A 16,613-nucleotide genomic window follows, 5' to 3' on the forward strand; every position below is an offset into this window, starting at 1 on the left:
TGAACTTGGTCGGGATGGTTTGCCATTTTAAAAAGGAGTTCCTCGGCTACAGAGATGAACGGCATGCTGGGTACAGGTCCCTCTCCTTCGCTGGTAGCAGTACATTTAAGTACAGATAAACAAAGACAGACCTGAGAAACTCTACGGATCTACGAGATCAATTTATTCGTATTTTTCTCAACCTTCCATTACACACTTGACAGGCGTTTTGCTGAGGACATGAGGAAGTGCATTGTGGATGATCGGATGATTGGTTTTCATGCAAGCAGCAACACCAGAGACCAAACAAACTGCTTGTCCAGAACAAGCAGTTTGTCCAGAACAAGCAGTTTGTCTCAAATTTCCTCAACTCGATATAACTTGGTGACTCTCCACTGCACTGACTGTTTACCTTCTTGTGTAAGTACAAGACTCCGAATATTATGTACCATCCGTCACTTTCACACTGCCATCTCGGTGGCCAAGTCTCCTGACATTTACCATGACATCTGACATTCTCAGACTCCTTGCACAACCCAACAAACTCTATATCAAACCAAAGTTTAGGAATAGAGATATCCCCTTTTTCTTCTACGGTTTTAATCACACAATACACATATGTCTCCAGTGGTAGCAACACTGTGTGAATTATCCTCTGTTCTGTTAGGAACTGGGGTTGGATTTTGAGTTTGGCCTCATTTAAAGCATTGACAATGTTAGGAAAGTAATTTGCCAAAACGTACTCTTTGTATGTGCCCAATTGGAGAATTTTTTGTAAGAATATCAGAATGCAACATGTAGCGCCATGAATAATAAATACATATAGGAAATTATTGATACATATACACACTGACCATACAAATAAATACCAATGCTAAATAATACCAATAAAAACTCAGTGGTGCTCGATTGATGTTATCTCTGTGAACATCTGTACAAGATAATTTAGTTTCCCAGGGACTAATTATTGAACAAATTGTCCAAGTACATTAATCTAATCAGTCATCTGCCCCTGGAAGGAAAAAGGATTCAAAGTGACGCTGGGAAATGATTTCAGATTCAGAGACGAATAATTTAGTGGAGTAATAATCCATGAGACAAGAAGAGTGATGGTATTACTTTCAATCAAACGACTGATCAGCCAAAAATAAACTCTACTGAAGCCACAAAGGAGTCTCTCTCATAAACATATTTGATTACAGCAGGATGATTAACATTACAATCGTCTGCCACAAATCCCAGTGACATTTTCTCTGGAAGTTGTCTGCAAAAAAAGCTTCAGGTGGCGTTAGCATCGTGGGAAAAAACAATGGAACCTCAATATCGAACGACAAAATATATAATTTCTTTTTAGCGGTTTCCAGATTTTTTCCCCCTCTAAATTTATTCGAAACCTACTTTGCAATTACAAAAGTTTTTCCTGATCTGAAGCTGGTTTGGACCCAAAAAACTACTTTCTTCTGGAAATATACACAGTATATACAGTTTGGGTTTCAAAATAAGTACTTTGTTAAGGTTAAGGAACGATTGTGGTCATAATTAAAAGAAACCAACGTTGACTATCAACAGGAAAATGCAAGTGAGCAATGGTCTTCTGTGTTTTAACCAGGAAATCAAAGTATTTTTACGTTTTTATTAAGTTATGTTAGTGATGTTTGTGATGTGTCTTCCATACTTATGTTATGCTGTTTACATTTAACTTAGTTATCCTAGTTTTTTTAACCAAACCATGATGTTTTTCCTAAATGTAACTAAGCGGTTTTGTTGCCTAAACCTAAACAAGTGCTTTGGTTTTAATTCAAAACATTAAACACGTGTTAATGGCAACTCAAATGAGAGGAATTTACTTGAAAGTAAATTTAATATTTTGGGGTTTAAGACTGTTAGGGGGACAATTTAAAACATCACCTGGACATGTTTTCACTATTTTCTGACAAAATGATCACTCAATTATTCAAGTAGAAGTCCATTTTGTGATGTCAGTCACTTTTAAAATAATCACAATATTTCCCTTAACTTGAGACATAAATCATGAACATGGCTGATCAGAAAACACTAATTATGTCCTTGTTGCTTTTAGCACAGTATGAAGGTCCTGAAATAAGAACAAACCGTAATATTTTACCATAATTTACCTTGACCTCACTGGTTTATGAGAACACTGCAATGCAGATATGATTATAATATAAATCATTCCAGATGGGATAATTGCACTAATTCACATTCAATATTTCACATCGCTAAGAGGCACAGTTGGTGTTTTATATTTTATACTTCTTTCTTTTTGTTTGGGAGAAAATACCAACACAGACAGCGTGGGCAGTGATTACTTTTGTGTTTACAAGTCGGCATTAACATAATCCCGCAATAACCCTTCATCATCGGCACTCCCTCCTTTCAGCCTTCAAATTAGTAACCTTTAACAATATATATAGAACTATAGAAAATGCATTTTAAAGTGGAGTTGATTTTCAACCCATCGGGCTCCAAACAACAGCACAAATGCTGTTTATTTCTCTCCACAATGCTACTCTGGACATTAACTCAGACACAAAGCCAATCTCCCAGACAGTTTCCTGACAATAAATGTAGTGTTGTCTAGGAGACGGACCCTTATGGAGCCACGTCCCTCATGTCAGAAGATTGGAGGTTGGGAGTAAACCACCATGGGAAATAAAGCTCTTGACAAAAAGGTTGATCCAATGATTTGCATGGAGTCTGTTTGGGATATTCAAGTTACCCATGCCAATGCTAAATGGCTTCCAATCAGATGTTTTAATTGTCCTTCTGCGTCCTAAAAAGCGCCATCCTATTTAATGATTACATTACCGTCCACACAGCCTAAACTGCCAAACTGCTGGCTGTATGCACACATGGTTATCAATTGTATGATATTGAATCAAGTCTGCTTAGCCAACTCCAATTCAGTACAGCAGTTCATTGTTTTGCCCTTCTGTTTGGTTAATTCCCAACTCTGGAGGTTTTCCAGCCACAGCCTTCTGGTTTTGGCTTTGGGATGTGTAAATGGTGCTCAGAAAAAATGTGAAACATCGTTCTATTGGGAGAGTGGGAACCATTTTGAACATTCGGATGATAATCTAATCAGAAACACGGCTACAGAAACAAGTTTCTGCTGTCAAGCTAGCAGACAAAACCGTCACAAGGGATACATCATCTGGGCACCATGAATGGGTGTACAAATTTCAATGACAATCCATCCAATGGGTGTTGAGATACTTCACTCAAAATCACAAATGTCAGTCTCATGGTGGAACTATAGAGGACAAGACAGGGGATCTGCAAAGTCATTAAGACTCATCCCCTGGAGACCATGAAAGTCTGTACGCCTGGCTAAGAAACAAAGGTTTGAAATTAATTCTTATACAAGATGTTTTTCTTGTATTTACTTGTAATGTCCAGGATTCCATACATGTATTGTAAGAAAAACCAAAAGAAGACAGACATTTCATGTATTTGATCATGCAAAATGAGTTCACAGGAGGTGAACGTAAAGCCGCAGAAAGACTCTCCTAATCTGAGTGTGCTCTGACATTAATTTAAAATGTTCAACATACATATGTATATCACTTTATATGCATGGAAATATTGCATGGGCTCACTGAATTTCCTTTTTTGTGCATTTACAAGGTTGAAGTAACCAATGTGACGTTTCACATTAGCTTTAAAAATGCAAAATCACGAGCTGCTCAAATATAAGGACATGAATAACAACAATTTATTGCAAAGATAAGACATAATTTGTGGAAACATAGATGATCACCACTGTGGTTGGATTGGGAAAGGATTTTTCTTTCCTGTTCTGGGTCATTTCCTCTTTCATTGCCGCTGTTGTTTTTTTTTTTTTTTTTTACCGCAATTTGCTGTTTCCCTTGGCTACAGTTTTGTGCCCCCTATTGACATTGAGTGTAAGGTAAACAATAGAAGCACCCAGTGAAAATAGGATGGATAAGGGTTTTTCTCCTGCCGTGGAGGCAACAATGTCGCCTTTGTAGTGACAGTGGCCAAACACCCTTGAACTTTCTGAACGTCTGGCATCCTCGCCTGTTTTAATTTTCTCTCTTTAAAGATATTATAAAAGCAGCCTGGAATAATAACAAGCAACTGGAATAATAAGCCCATTTATTATGTATTTTAAGTCATAAAATACCTTACTTTCATGAAGTTAGTGTAATTCAAAATCAGAGCTAATCCTTCAATGACTTTTATAACTGATTTCAGTGTTATCAGCAAAGACAGTGATGGCTTAAGCATTGATCATATTTCTCTGCTGTTATGTGAAAAAAAGAACAGATTTGCAAATGTGAAAGATCACAAAGTGTTTTAAAAACCTTATTTTTATAGGGATGCATTATTCTCAAATTGTCGTTTGAGACTGAATAGTCATTGATTTAGACAGGTCCCAGCTGACATGTAATTACACCAGCTTTGCAAGTTGATCACTCTATTTTTTAAATAATTTACATGCAATTTTTGCATGAACTGGCAGGTCAAGTGATGGTGAGATAATTTTGAATTATGCTGGAGAAACATGTTACAACTGTCCTGTCGTTTCTGAAATAAATAATTAAAATTAAGAAAGGGAGAAAATAAAGACGTTTAAAATCAAAGGCCATGTTTTATTCACTACAAAACGTAAGGAATTTGTCTGAATATATAAATATATATATGCAAAAATCTAACCTAATAGCGGAGTAGTGATTTGTTAAGACTTAAAATAATATGAAGAAATGAGAATGCTAAATAAATGTGCACACATGTAACATTATTCCATGTAAACATATACACATAAGCATATAGGCATACACTTTATATATGCTCTAAATGTAGATATGATGTTCTAAAGCAATGCACATTGTGTATTACTGTTTTTTGCAGAACACCTGTTAAATCCACATCATGCCACTTTATGAATGATCAAAAACAGTATGATAAAGATGTAACCATGGTTATATATATCTGTTTTAATATAATTTACTTTTGGTCTGTAAATGTTTAGATAATGAAAACTTGATTTATAACACTTGACAGTTATATATGAATGGTAAAAATATTCCATCACAAGTGAAAGTACTACCTTCAAAACCCCACTCAAGTATAAATACACATGTACTTAAATGTACTTAGCTCCTGTCCTTGAATCATTTGATAATCAAACTTTAATTCTAAGACAAAAGGTGGAAGAAGAGCTACATCCTCTCCCTTGTTGCCTCCTGCCAGCTGGACTCCTAAACAAATCAAAAGTGCTGCCAACAGATCTGATCGTGCACGTGGCTCTTTGACATCGGATCAATTAGGGTAAATAGGGATCAGATGAATAACTAAAATAGTAATAATGGATTATCTATCATCTAGTGCTTACTGCCCAGGGTCACAGGGGACAGGAGCACTGAGTCTATCAACCAGCACATCCTTTACGAAAGGCGGGGCCACAGACAGGTCGCCAGAACTCTAGTCGTCACTGGGAAAAAAAAAAAAAAGAAAAAGTAGTGCCGTCCAACAGGACTCACTCTCACATTGATGCGCATCGCTATTGGCCGCAGCCGAGGGTTGGACTCCAGCAGCCTGCTCCTCTAACGCAGGGAGCCGCTTCTGGACAGTCGCTCCTCGGTATGGACCAGGACCTCCCTGCTCTCTCCCGCGGACGAGCTTAATAATACAATAAATAAAAATAAAATAGGAGCCCAAATGAACCACCGCCCTCCCGGCTCCCCCGGCTTGCAATGGCTTAACAGGAGAGACATGAGTGTCCGGACGGATGACAGCATCACCTTGTGCCAAAGGGCTCTCCAGATCATTACGGAACTTTGTCTCACGGGACACGTAGACCAGGAGAAATGTTCGGATATATTCCCCCTGGAGAGCAACATACCAGGTAAAGGACACGCAGGTAAATGCAATAGTCATTATTTTTTTCTTTCCCCCTAAATTCCCTTAATTATTTACATTCGTTTGTTCCCGTCGTAGCAAAGAGATTGACTTGTTGCAGCTTCTTTGAAAAAAAATGAAAATAAATAAGAGAAACCAAACCACAGCTCTCACTTGTTAAAACTTTATGACAGCACTTAGTTGTTTGTGTTTTATCGCGTTGTTGAACTGTTCCTCTACCTGTTACGCATCTTGCAGCAGCTCAGTCCAGAAATAGCAACAGGTGGGAAACAGACAGGTGGCCATCTGGTATTTTTGCTTCTCTTTCTCTCCGGTCTTTCTTTACATTTTGCCCCCTTTTTGCAATCTGGGTAGTTTACTCAGTCTGATTCATGCGTTTTGAAAAGACTGCATTAAAAGCGTCATTGCATATGATACTCAGTCAGTGGAAACTTTAAATATCAACAATAAAAAGGAAAAGTCAGGAGCAGATTGTTGATTCTTTTTTCCCCCCACTTTGGTCACTGATCATGTGGTTCTCTTGATGCTGTGGCTCCTTAAAATAGTTTTTTTTATGACTCTATATTGTCCTGCTTTATCAAACAGGTGCATATGCTGCCCCCTCTTTCTTACAGCTGGCTTTCTCTCCTTTTTTCTCTTTCTCCCTTGCATGTTTGTCCGTCATATTTTGTCATCCTCGATTGCTTGTCCTTTCCTTTTTTTTTTTTTTTTTTTTTTATGTGTCTGCTGTCTTCCTCTATGGGTCTCTCCATGGTTACATGTAGACATCTCTATAAGTCTCCTTGCTGTGGTCGTGGGTTTCTGTGGCCTCGCCCTGTTGGTAGTCTCTCTCTTTGTCTTTTGGAAGCTGTGCTGGCCCATTTGGAGGAGCAAGGCTCTGTCGGCCCATGTCGAAAATGGCCTCAACGTTGGTTTCCCCGAGGCGCCTCCGCTCGGCTCCCCGCCGGTCACCGAGTGCAAAGCGCCGGAGATGGAGAAGAAGTATCCGCTGGAAGTGAGGGCGAACGGGCGGAGCACTGTCAAGCTCCTAGAGGCGGCCATGAAGATCAGCCAGACGTCTCCGGACATCCCCGCCGAGGTGCAGACGGCCCTGAGGGAGAAGCTCACCCAGCAGGCTAAGATCCAGAGGCAGACCACGGAGCCCACCTCGTCCTCCAGGTACCTCACACGAACCACTGCAGACACAACCCCTCCCTGCCTGCGCCTGTATTGAGTATGTAATAACACCCTATTTGCACACATGTAGCTGGTGCTTACAATTCCTGCACAATGGTAGCAATTCTGAACCAACAATGGCTTGTTTGTCCCCAAGCACAATGCAAAAAAAAAAGGTCCTGACTGTTCCTGACAGTGCAGCCATGTTCCTTGAGGTGGTTTGTCATATTTCGCAATACTGTGACCTTGAAACGCTGGCACATGTTGAATTGTGTGTCTCTTGCACTGTCTGACATAAGAAGAAGAAGAAGACGAAGGAGAAAAGAAATCTCCTCTTGTAGGCTCCATCAGCCAGCCACTAAATGTCCTCGCTTCAGTTCGAACCCTATAATCTCTTCTTTTTTTTACGTGCGAGTCGAGCTGATGTGGTAGCAGCGGGAAGCCACCACAGTAATTAAGACAACCAGCTCTCGCTCCTCTTTGTTTTCCAGCACTGCGTTTGAACCAGAACGTCCATAATTAGCACTGCTGTGGGGTGGAAGCTGTCATGGTCGAAGATTGGTTTCGGGTGAGGCGCACCAGTCAGCTGCGCTCAGTTTCTCAGAGGAAGCCAATATTGATGATTGCTTCGGTTTGTCGTCAGGCTTGTTAATTGAATTATATAGAGACCAAGGTCTTCATGAATTATACGCCCACCAGGTGTGCAGAAAGGCCAAGTTAAAGATTGCAACTCCTACTGTCTTAATCCTTCCGCCTACTCCTTTGGCGGTAGTTCCTGATTAACGCTGATTGTTTCCTTCTTGAATGACAAAATGACAAAAACACCTACAAAATGCTCTTAGCTCAAGGCCAAACTCTGTTTAAGTGCCAATCTTATCTTATAGGGTCGGTGTGTATGATTTATTGGGATTTATTGACAGAATATAATATTCATAACTATGTTTTCATTTGCGTATAATAAAATGAAACTAAGAATTGTTCTGTTTTCGCTGCCATGTCGCCCCGCCATGTTTCTACAGTAGCCCAGAATGGACATACCAAACACTTCATTGTTACCTGAATGTCACTCTAGTTCTCCAACACGCCTTTAAAACTGTGGTAACCTGATCTGCAGAGGGCAAAATTGCAATACTGCCAGTTGCTCTTACTTCTTTTGCTCCTAAAGTCGTGTTATTATGGCAAGGATGGCCTCTGAGTGAGGTAAAGGGCGTTCTGCTGTTTACGTTACCAGTTTTGAAAAGGCAGGAGTAAAACGAGAGGTATTTGGTTGGTTGCAATCTGCAACCACAACACTAGATGGCACCAAATCCTACACACTATCCCTTTAAGAGAAATGGTCTGAAGCACATAAATCCATAAATTCACAAATCAACCAATGATATTTTTAAATACCTATCAGGAAGCATCTGTTTTGGGGGAAAATTGGAAACAAAATTATGTGTTTGTATCTTTCTGAATGTTATGAATGAGGAGAAGAAAGAAGACGTTGCTGAACTTGCATTACCTCAGACTTCCTTGTTTATGTTCATGATATATATAACTTTACCAGAGAGCAAATTAAATAGAGGGTTTATCTCTGGTGTTAGTAGTGGAAAGGTGTATTCCCTAGTTGCGTGAAAGGATGTTATGTTTAAAGAGGATAACAGCAAAAGGCAAATGATTACTGCTATTCTCTGTCTAGTTATTATTCAATTTGTTTAGGTTGCATTTAGTCATTTTATTTCCTTTTACCTTAAGGGTTGTACTCGCTCTTAGACAACATGCAGCCTAGCATGTTTTTTACAATACTCAAGTGCAGAGCAATACATCTTCAGCTGTGCTTTCGCTGCCATATCATTTGTGCCATGGCTGTCAGATCGCTGTGATTGTCTTACTGTCAGAAAGAAGGAGGGCCAGTTGCTAGGTGACAAGATTGGAAAGTCAAACACAGCCATAGATTTTTTTTTTTAAATGTTTTTGATTTCAACTACACAGGAATTTGCAGCATTCAGGTAATCTGTCTGAATGTTACAGATGTCAGTGGTGACAAAGATGAAGAAAATGTGGCCATTTTTTTGGCCATGTGATTTTATTGTCTCGTACTACTTTCAGGGTAAAACCATCTGTATTCAGTAAAAAAGGGAAATGATGTTGAATTTACTTTGTAGTAGGTCAAAGGTTCTCAGGTTGTCCTCAAAATTAAGGTTTTGATTGATCAGGCCACTTTACCAGGCTCAAAGGGACAATATTTATTAGTTTGTGTCCTATGATTGGCTGAGTCACTGTGAGCATTTTAAGCTATTACTTGCTAATGTGCATCCAGTATTTTGAAAGATATGCCTCAAAGTAAGTGTTGTCTTGGACATCATCATTTTAGCATGTTGTTCAGTGAATATTTGTGCATCTCAGCTAGATATTTCTGCTTCTTTCCTGAAAACTAAAATCCAACAAATTTTTTGAGCTATTCTATCAGACGGTAATGTCTCAATGCATGTTCCATGAGCACCTCATTATTATGCATGATGCTTTTCAGATAGTACATCTCTCCTGACAAACCATTAGTGCTCATTATAACAAAAGCCACTCATGCATAACGCTGACACTTGGGACATTTACCAGATGCCCTTTGCCCTTTCCAACAGGCACAATTCATTCCGGCGCCACCTGCCTCGTCAGATGAATGTCACCAGCGTCGACTTCAGCATGGACGCGGTGCCTCTCCGGCAGTCGTCTACAGTGAGCATTGGAAGAATAAAACCCGAACTCTACAAGCAGAAATCTGTGGACTCAGAGGACGGGGCCAAAGAGCCCGTGGAGACTTGCGGAAAGCTCAGCTTCTCCCTGTGTTACGACTACGAGGAGCAAGCTCTGGTGGTGAGAATCCTTAAGGCCTTGGACCTTCCCGCCAAAGACTTCACGGGCACCTCCGACCCGTACGTGAAGATCTACCTGCTGCCGGAGAGGAAGAAGAAGTACCAGACGCGAGTCCACCGCAAGAATCTGAACCCCATGTTTGACGAAACCTTCTGTTTCCCCGTGGTGTACGATGAGATTTGCAACCGCAAGCTGCACTTCAGCGTCTACGACTTCGACCGCTTCACCAGCCACGATATGATTGGCGAGGTGGTGGTGGACAACCTTTTTGAACTCTCAGATCTTTCCAGGGAGGCTGTGGTGTGGAAGGATATTCATGCAGCGACTACAGTGAGTTGGCGTTCACATTTACACACTGCCAAATCCTCACATATGTGGACATGGTTGCTACGTAAGAAATGTTGCATTTCTTTGCCATCAATGACTCAACAAGGAACTTAAACTATTTAAAAAAAAGGTCTAAAGATGAAGCATTGCACTGAATCACATCTAATAACCAGAATGTATCATCAACGTTCCACAAACATGGCAGGTGGAACACATTGCATAGTTCAAAGGCTTTTGTAAATGCATTTCGTCAGCCAAACGCTCACACACATTTTCCAGAAACTGACGGGTATTCCTCCAATATAAATATAGCAAAAGAAGTAAATGATCCGATCACAAGGTATATGAACTGCAGCAATATACTCTCAAGATTTTAAGTATTTACACCAAACAGGGTATTGTGCACTGTAAGTAGTATGCCCTCAGACAGCATGAAGAGGTTATTTAGCCCAGAATGCATTTCACTCCTACATTAGCACAGTTTACTCAAGAGCCTCTGCTTTATTCATGAATGTTTTCATTGTGACAAACAATGAGCCATTGTGGTCAGGTTCACAATAACTTCAGTTGACTACATTAACAGCAACAGAAGAACTTTATATTAATTTTTGCACACAGACTGACTACATATGATTCTCTGTTTTCTCAACTAAGTTTAATTGTGTTTATGTATTTTTTTTGATTAGTCTGTTTTTTAAAGGAACAGTGTGTAACATTTAGGGGGATTTATTGGCAGAAAAAGGAATATAATATTAATTACTATGTTTTTATTCGTGTAATAAAATGAAACCAATAATTGATATGTTTTTGTTAGCTGAGAAGGAGCTGTTTATATCCGCAAAGGAAGCAGGTCCTCTTCAAGTGGTCAGCCATGTTGCACAGCCATGTTTCTACAGTAGCCCAGAACGGACAATCCACTGGCTCTGGCTCTGGGGAGAACCTTTTAGGTCTTATATGTGACCTAAAAGCCACCGTAGTTCTCTGACACGTTTGGAAATGGAAGAGTTTTCAATTGGTTGCAATCGGCAACCACTAGATAACACTGAATCCTACACACTGCTCCTTCAAAAGCACTTAGAAAAACGAAGCATCAAGAATTTTTAAATATCAAGTTTCTCAAGCAATTGTTTCAGACCTTGTTTCATGGCTATTCTTCAGTATTGGAGAGAGATAATGATGCAATGCAAGGCCACAGTTTTGTGTTTAAATATAACATTTTGAGCAGCCTTAGTGGAGGAATGCAGCTCTACAGATGCTTGGGAAACAGAGAATCACAGAGAAGAGGTTTTTTTTAAACATATATTACATACAAAATAAGCTACAACAGACTGCTGCTGTAATTTGATGTGTGCTGATCTACAGTACCGATAATGTCAACAATATTGACATGGATAAGAGTATAATTTGAGCCATTCCTTGGCATTGCCTGTGTAGTCAAAACATTTAATTTAACTCCTCACAACTGCAGGCCATAGATAAACCAAATACATGTGGCGATACACCTGATGGTAGCTCTCATCACTGGAAACAATTGGGAAAAAAAGATGATGGCGCTCACAGGCCCTAACATACTGTGTTTTCAGTTCATGAACGTTAAATGTAACATTTTTGGTCGCCCTAAACATGTCTTATTCAGTGTAAGGTCGTACTTAGCTACACCATCTCATCTCACTTCTGTTTGCAAAAAGCCAAGTTGGCAAAGGCCAAAATGCCGAAATGGAAGCTTCACAATCGTTGTGAACAAACCAATGGGTGGCATCACGTCTACGTCCACTTTTTATATGCAGTCTACGGTTTTGCAGGTATTTGATCATAAAGCAGATATTTGGATAAGTTAAGGTGTTGACCGGCTGATGCCGCAAGGTGAAAAGACAGGAGATCAGAAAAATCAGGGGATTAAAAAACAAAGAAGGAATCATCCTCTCGTGGCCATGAATTTCGGTGCAAAATTTCATGGCAAACCAACCAATAGTTTTTGAGATATTGCTGATTAGACAAAAGAAGTGGACCACCTGACGTTGCCATAACGACTGCTGCTAGTGTGGCTGAAAACCAAATAATTCATTACAACTATTAAGAAGCTTGTGTTTAACATCAGGCAGATTAGAGAATGGTGACGAATAAGAATGACAAATAGTGATGTTTTGGTGCCCATACTGCATTGAAGGAGATAGGTATCAGCCAGCCGTGCTGATAAAATGTTAGGTACCAGCTGACAAAATACAACCTCCTTTACTGACAGACCTGTTTACTCCTGGATGTTGGCATTTTGATTCACAGAATGTGGTCCAAGCCTTTAAAATACATGTCTTTCTTTTTTTTGTCCTCCAGGAGAGTGTTGACCTGGGAGAGATCATGTACTCGCTGTGCTACCTCCCCACAGCAGGGAGAATGACCCTCACAGTCATCAAATGCAGAAACCTCAAAGCCATGGACATCACAGGCTCTTCAGGTAACCCAACAGCGAATAAGATGTGGCTCACATCAAAAGCACACACTGAGCCATAAATCGAATTTAGCTATAACGAGACAGCAGCTGGCCATTTAAGATTGGAAATGTAGAAGAGAAGTAATGAGACCAGAGAGGAGATATTATTGAAATTTTACAATATTACAATCTGTCAGAAAACGTCTCTCAGCTGTGCTTTCAACTGTTAAAAAAAAGGAAATGGTTTGTATTTTGTGAAGCTTCAGAGCACCCGAGTGTGAAAATATATTTTCATAGATCATTCTGAATAATTTCCCTTAATAGTTTAATGTAAGTTTTGGTTGATATAGTCATCACATGACAGTAAACATGTCTCCCAGACCCTTACGTGAAGGTTTACCTGATATGTGACGGACGGAGGTTAAAGAAGCGAAAAACAACCACCAAGAAGAGCACGCTCAACCCAGTGTACAACGAGGCCATCATTTTTGACATTCCCCCGGAGAACGTTGAACAAGTCAGCCTGTCCATCATGGTGATGGATTATGATCGGTGAGTCAAGCAAGAATCTTATCTTTACAGTACAGGATAATGTGCTGACTACAAGTCAACACATTCTACAGATGTGAAGAACAATTGGGGTTTTTGGAGATTAACTTTGATCAACAAAAGCTCTGTTCCAGGACTACTAGAGGATGTGCATACAAAATGTGTGTTCATGTGTTTTTTACTACTTACAGAGTTGGACACAATGAGGTGATCGGCGTGTGTCGCACCGGGCCAGATGCCGAGGGTCTTGGACGAGATCACTGGAACGAAATGTTGGCTTACCCGCGAAAGCCCATCACTCACTGGCACGCTCTGGGAGAGGTACAGATACGTCTTTAATCCATGATTTAGTATTAAAGAACTAATATTTACAGAGCTTTCAAGATGATCCTGAATGTGACATTATCATATTCTGTGTTGTTGAGCTTCCTCCTTCATTTCCTTTATGGAGATAACATTAATTTATTTAATAAACACAATTCATCAATATCCCTGTATTTGTCTTGACTATAACAAAACGCCAGAAAATCAAATGAAAAAAAGATAAATAATGAATCAAATGAAAGTCACGTAGTAAAAATGACATTTGCTGTGAAAACATTCTTTCAGTTTGGTTTAGTTCCTTGTTTTTAGAAAGCCTGGCCGAGCTGCGAGATAAACAGCAGCTGTTTTTCCCTTGGCTTACTGATACTGATATGACATTCTTAACAGTCCTCCTTCACTGACAGCAGGAGGAACAAGTGTTTGGTTCATTGGGACATACAAATCCGGGTAAAATGATTTTAGTCCAATCTACTCCTTCTAAAAATCTGGGTATTTCTTTTTCTGTGAAAAATCACAAGAATATCATTAAAATTTGCCAAAATTCAAAATACCCCTTGTATTTTGAATTTTGGCAAATTTATTGAGTGTCTTGCCAAGAGTCAGATGAAAAGACCGACTTTTGGGTCAACCTGGTTTGATTAAAGGTGCTTTCGAACAACTCCAATACTCTCTTACTAAAATGTTTCATGTGTGTGCATTAAACTCATGCAGCAACTAAGAGAGATATAAAGATGCTAAACGCAGCATCTCAGAAGTTTCCAGCTTTGCAAACTACAAACAAAACCAAGATGACGATGGGTGTCTAGTTTGCTAGCTAGTTAGACAGTTTTACAGTTGCTGGAAGGCCAACTGTGCCCCCCCCTTCTGTAATGTATTTCATATATTACATGTTATCAATGTTTCTTCCTCTTTTGCCCTACCCACTCCTCATCTGACGAATAGGAAAACACAGGTGATTACCCGTTTTCAGTGGTATATCTACTTCATAAGCTTTGGTAAAAAAGAAAACTGTGATCATAAGTAAAAACGGTGTCCTCGGTACCTCATGTCAAAACATTGTTCTGTAATAAACACTCATTGCATAAGGATATGGCAATACAGTCAACTTGGATTGTGTTTGTTATATATTTGTAAATCTTGTTTTATTTTTGGGGTTATTTCCTTCTGTCAAAGATTAAACAGTGTGCTAAACATACAAACATAATTAAATCATGCAGGAAGCATAGATAAATAATCCTACAATGACACTCCAGGTAAAGCGAACGAGACAGCGAGGATGTCCAGACCAGTTTAAGAGCATTTAACAACCACTCACAAGCTCAATAGAAAGTTTAAAATGGAAGCCATGTGTTACACTATATTTTGGAGAGACCGTACGAAGCATGCAAACAGAAGAAGATTCGCTGCATGAGTGGTTTTACTGGTATCTAACAATGTTTTGGTATTTTGTGAGTCTGTGAGGGTGATAACCCCATTTGTGGATCAATAAAGTTGTATATTTTTTCCCCCATTGTGCAATGTTGGAATCTGTCGCAATAGCCAAACAGACAGTGTGCTGCAAAAGGGAGCTAATTCTTTTACAGCCAACTTCGAGGTCTGCAAGGGGTGTGGGATTCATGCTCAAATTTTTAGACCACATACTGAATCATTGCAGAGTTAAACAAATGTTATGTCTTGGTAAATTGCCTCATTGCCAACATGCAACAAAATACACTCACACTGCATTTTCAAACTGCTGATGTCAAAGTTGACAAAGTACGTTGAAATCAGCTGAAGATAAAGTACGACGATATAAAGTAACATCGTCATTATATGCGCATACACCCGCGTGCACGCACACAATAGAAATGGTCGAGTAAGTTTATAACCGATGTGGATGGTTTGCAAAATAGATGCCACACTTTGTCCTAAAAACTCAAGGAAATATATAACAAATCACTGTAACAGTTTCAAAGTGTTCTCTGTGGCTGAGACAGAGCCACGATCCGGCTCTACTGCTTAATTTGACCTAAACCAGCTGGGTCAATGCAACCTCTTTTTTTTTTTGCCTATGATCACAGTACATCCTGAGGACTAGTATAAATAACCTGTTTAGTCAGCACAAATCCATGACAAAGCCTCTATAATGTGTGTGTTTTGTGATATTTTTTACCTTGCAGTCGCCTGGAAGAGCAGCAAGCTTTGAGAGTCAAGGTTCGTGTCCTTCGCCCAAACCACCGCTGACGCCCTGATGATTGCCGGTACCGTGGTAACACCAACCCTGTAAACGACCAGGTGTTTGTTTAAGAGTTGCTAAAGTCTCTTGTCAGCACGTTGTATGAAAAATCATTCCGATGCGTTTCTTAGATACACGTTTCTAAAAAACAAGGTTGTATTGAAACTGTTCTTGTTTGTTCTTTTGAACTCGGGTCCTTCAAGTGCTCTACAGAGCTGGTTATGCACAGCACTCACTGTCATTTGATTTGTCATACATCTGCTTTCAAATTCTCCGGAAGGCTTTACATTTACACAGACGGCATGAATGGTAGGATTCACTGCAAGAACTCAACTAGGATTCACTTGCAGTTGCATCAACCTTTTTAAGATTTCAGCAACATTTTTTTTTCCTCTGGCCGTAGAGCTCTGTAGTGAGGTAGCATTTCACTCTGAAATAGCAGGAAGTTAAAGGGCTACACTGCTCACTGCCATGAAAACATTTACTTGATGAAAAACATTCAATAAATCCAGTGAGTCTCAATCCAGGTCTGGCTGAAGAATGCAGGTACTTGAGCATCAACAAGGGCTGGGTAAATCTCTCTTAAAATTTATCAGACACAAATGTCAGTTGTATAAAACCAGCCTTTAACCATCAACCGTTACCTGCAGATATTAGAAAAGTCAACAGGATTATCAGAAGTAGAGAAAGTGTAGCAGATACATGTAGCAACCGACAAAGTCACTCTGTGGTCACATGGTAAAAAAAACCTTGATGTGTAAATCTGTGTGACGGGTTTTGTAATCCTGGTCTTTGATTCTAACCAAGAAGAACAAGTTTGTCAAATTTGCACATTAAAGGTGCTGGCCATTTGTAGCTGACCTTGCTGTATCGTTG

At 39.6% G+C, this 16,613-nt stretch overlaps 1 protein-coding gene across 2 annotated transcripts; it reads left to right on the top strand.

Annotated features, from left to right (window-relative positions):
* Positions 1 to 5,721: 5,721 nt before the first annotated feature.
* On the top strand, positions 5,722 to 15,753 carry syt10 (synaptotagmin X). Of its 2 annotated transcripts, none has more exons than XM_054624798.1 (7): positions 5,722 to 5,872; positions 6,651 to 7,044; positions 9,663 to 10,224; positions 12,553 to 12,673; positions 13,030 to 13,201; positions 13,390 to 13,519; positions 15,682 to 15,753. In XM_054624798.1, the coding sequence occupies exons 1-7, from the start codon at positions 5,740 to 5,742 to the stop codon at positions 15,751 to 15,753; spliced, it is 1,584 nt and encodes a 527-aa protein (XP_054480773.1). In that variant the 5' UTR covers positions 5,722 to 5,739. The 2 variants fall into 2 exon arrangements, with proteins under 2 accessions (XP_054480773.1, XP_054480772.1); XM_054624797.1 differs by having other exon boundaries at positions 5,725 to 5,887.
* The last annotated feature ends 860 nt before the right edge of the window (positions 15,754 to 16,613 follow it).

This window comes from Anoplopoma fimbria, chromosome 23, assembly GCF_027596085.1.
Source record: "Anoplopoma fimbria isolate UVic2021 breed Golden Eagle Sablefish chromosome 23, Afim_UVic_2022, whole genome shotgun sequence".
Taxonomy (NCBI): Eukaryota; Metazoa; Chordata; class Actinopteri; order Perciformes; family Anoplopomatidae; genus Anoplopoma; species Anoplopoma fimbria.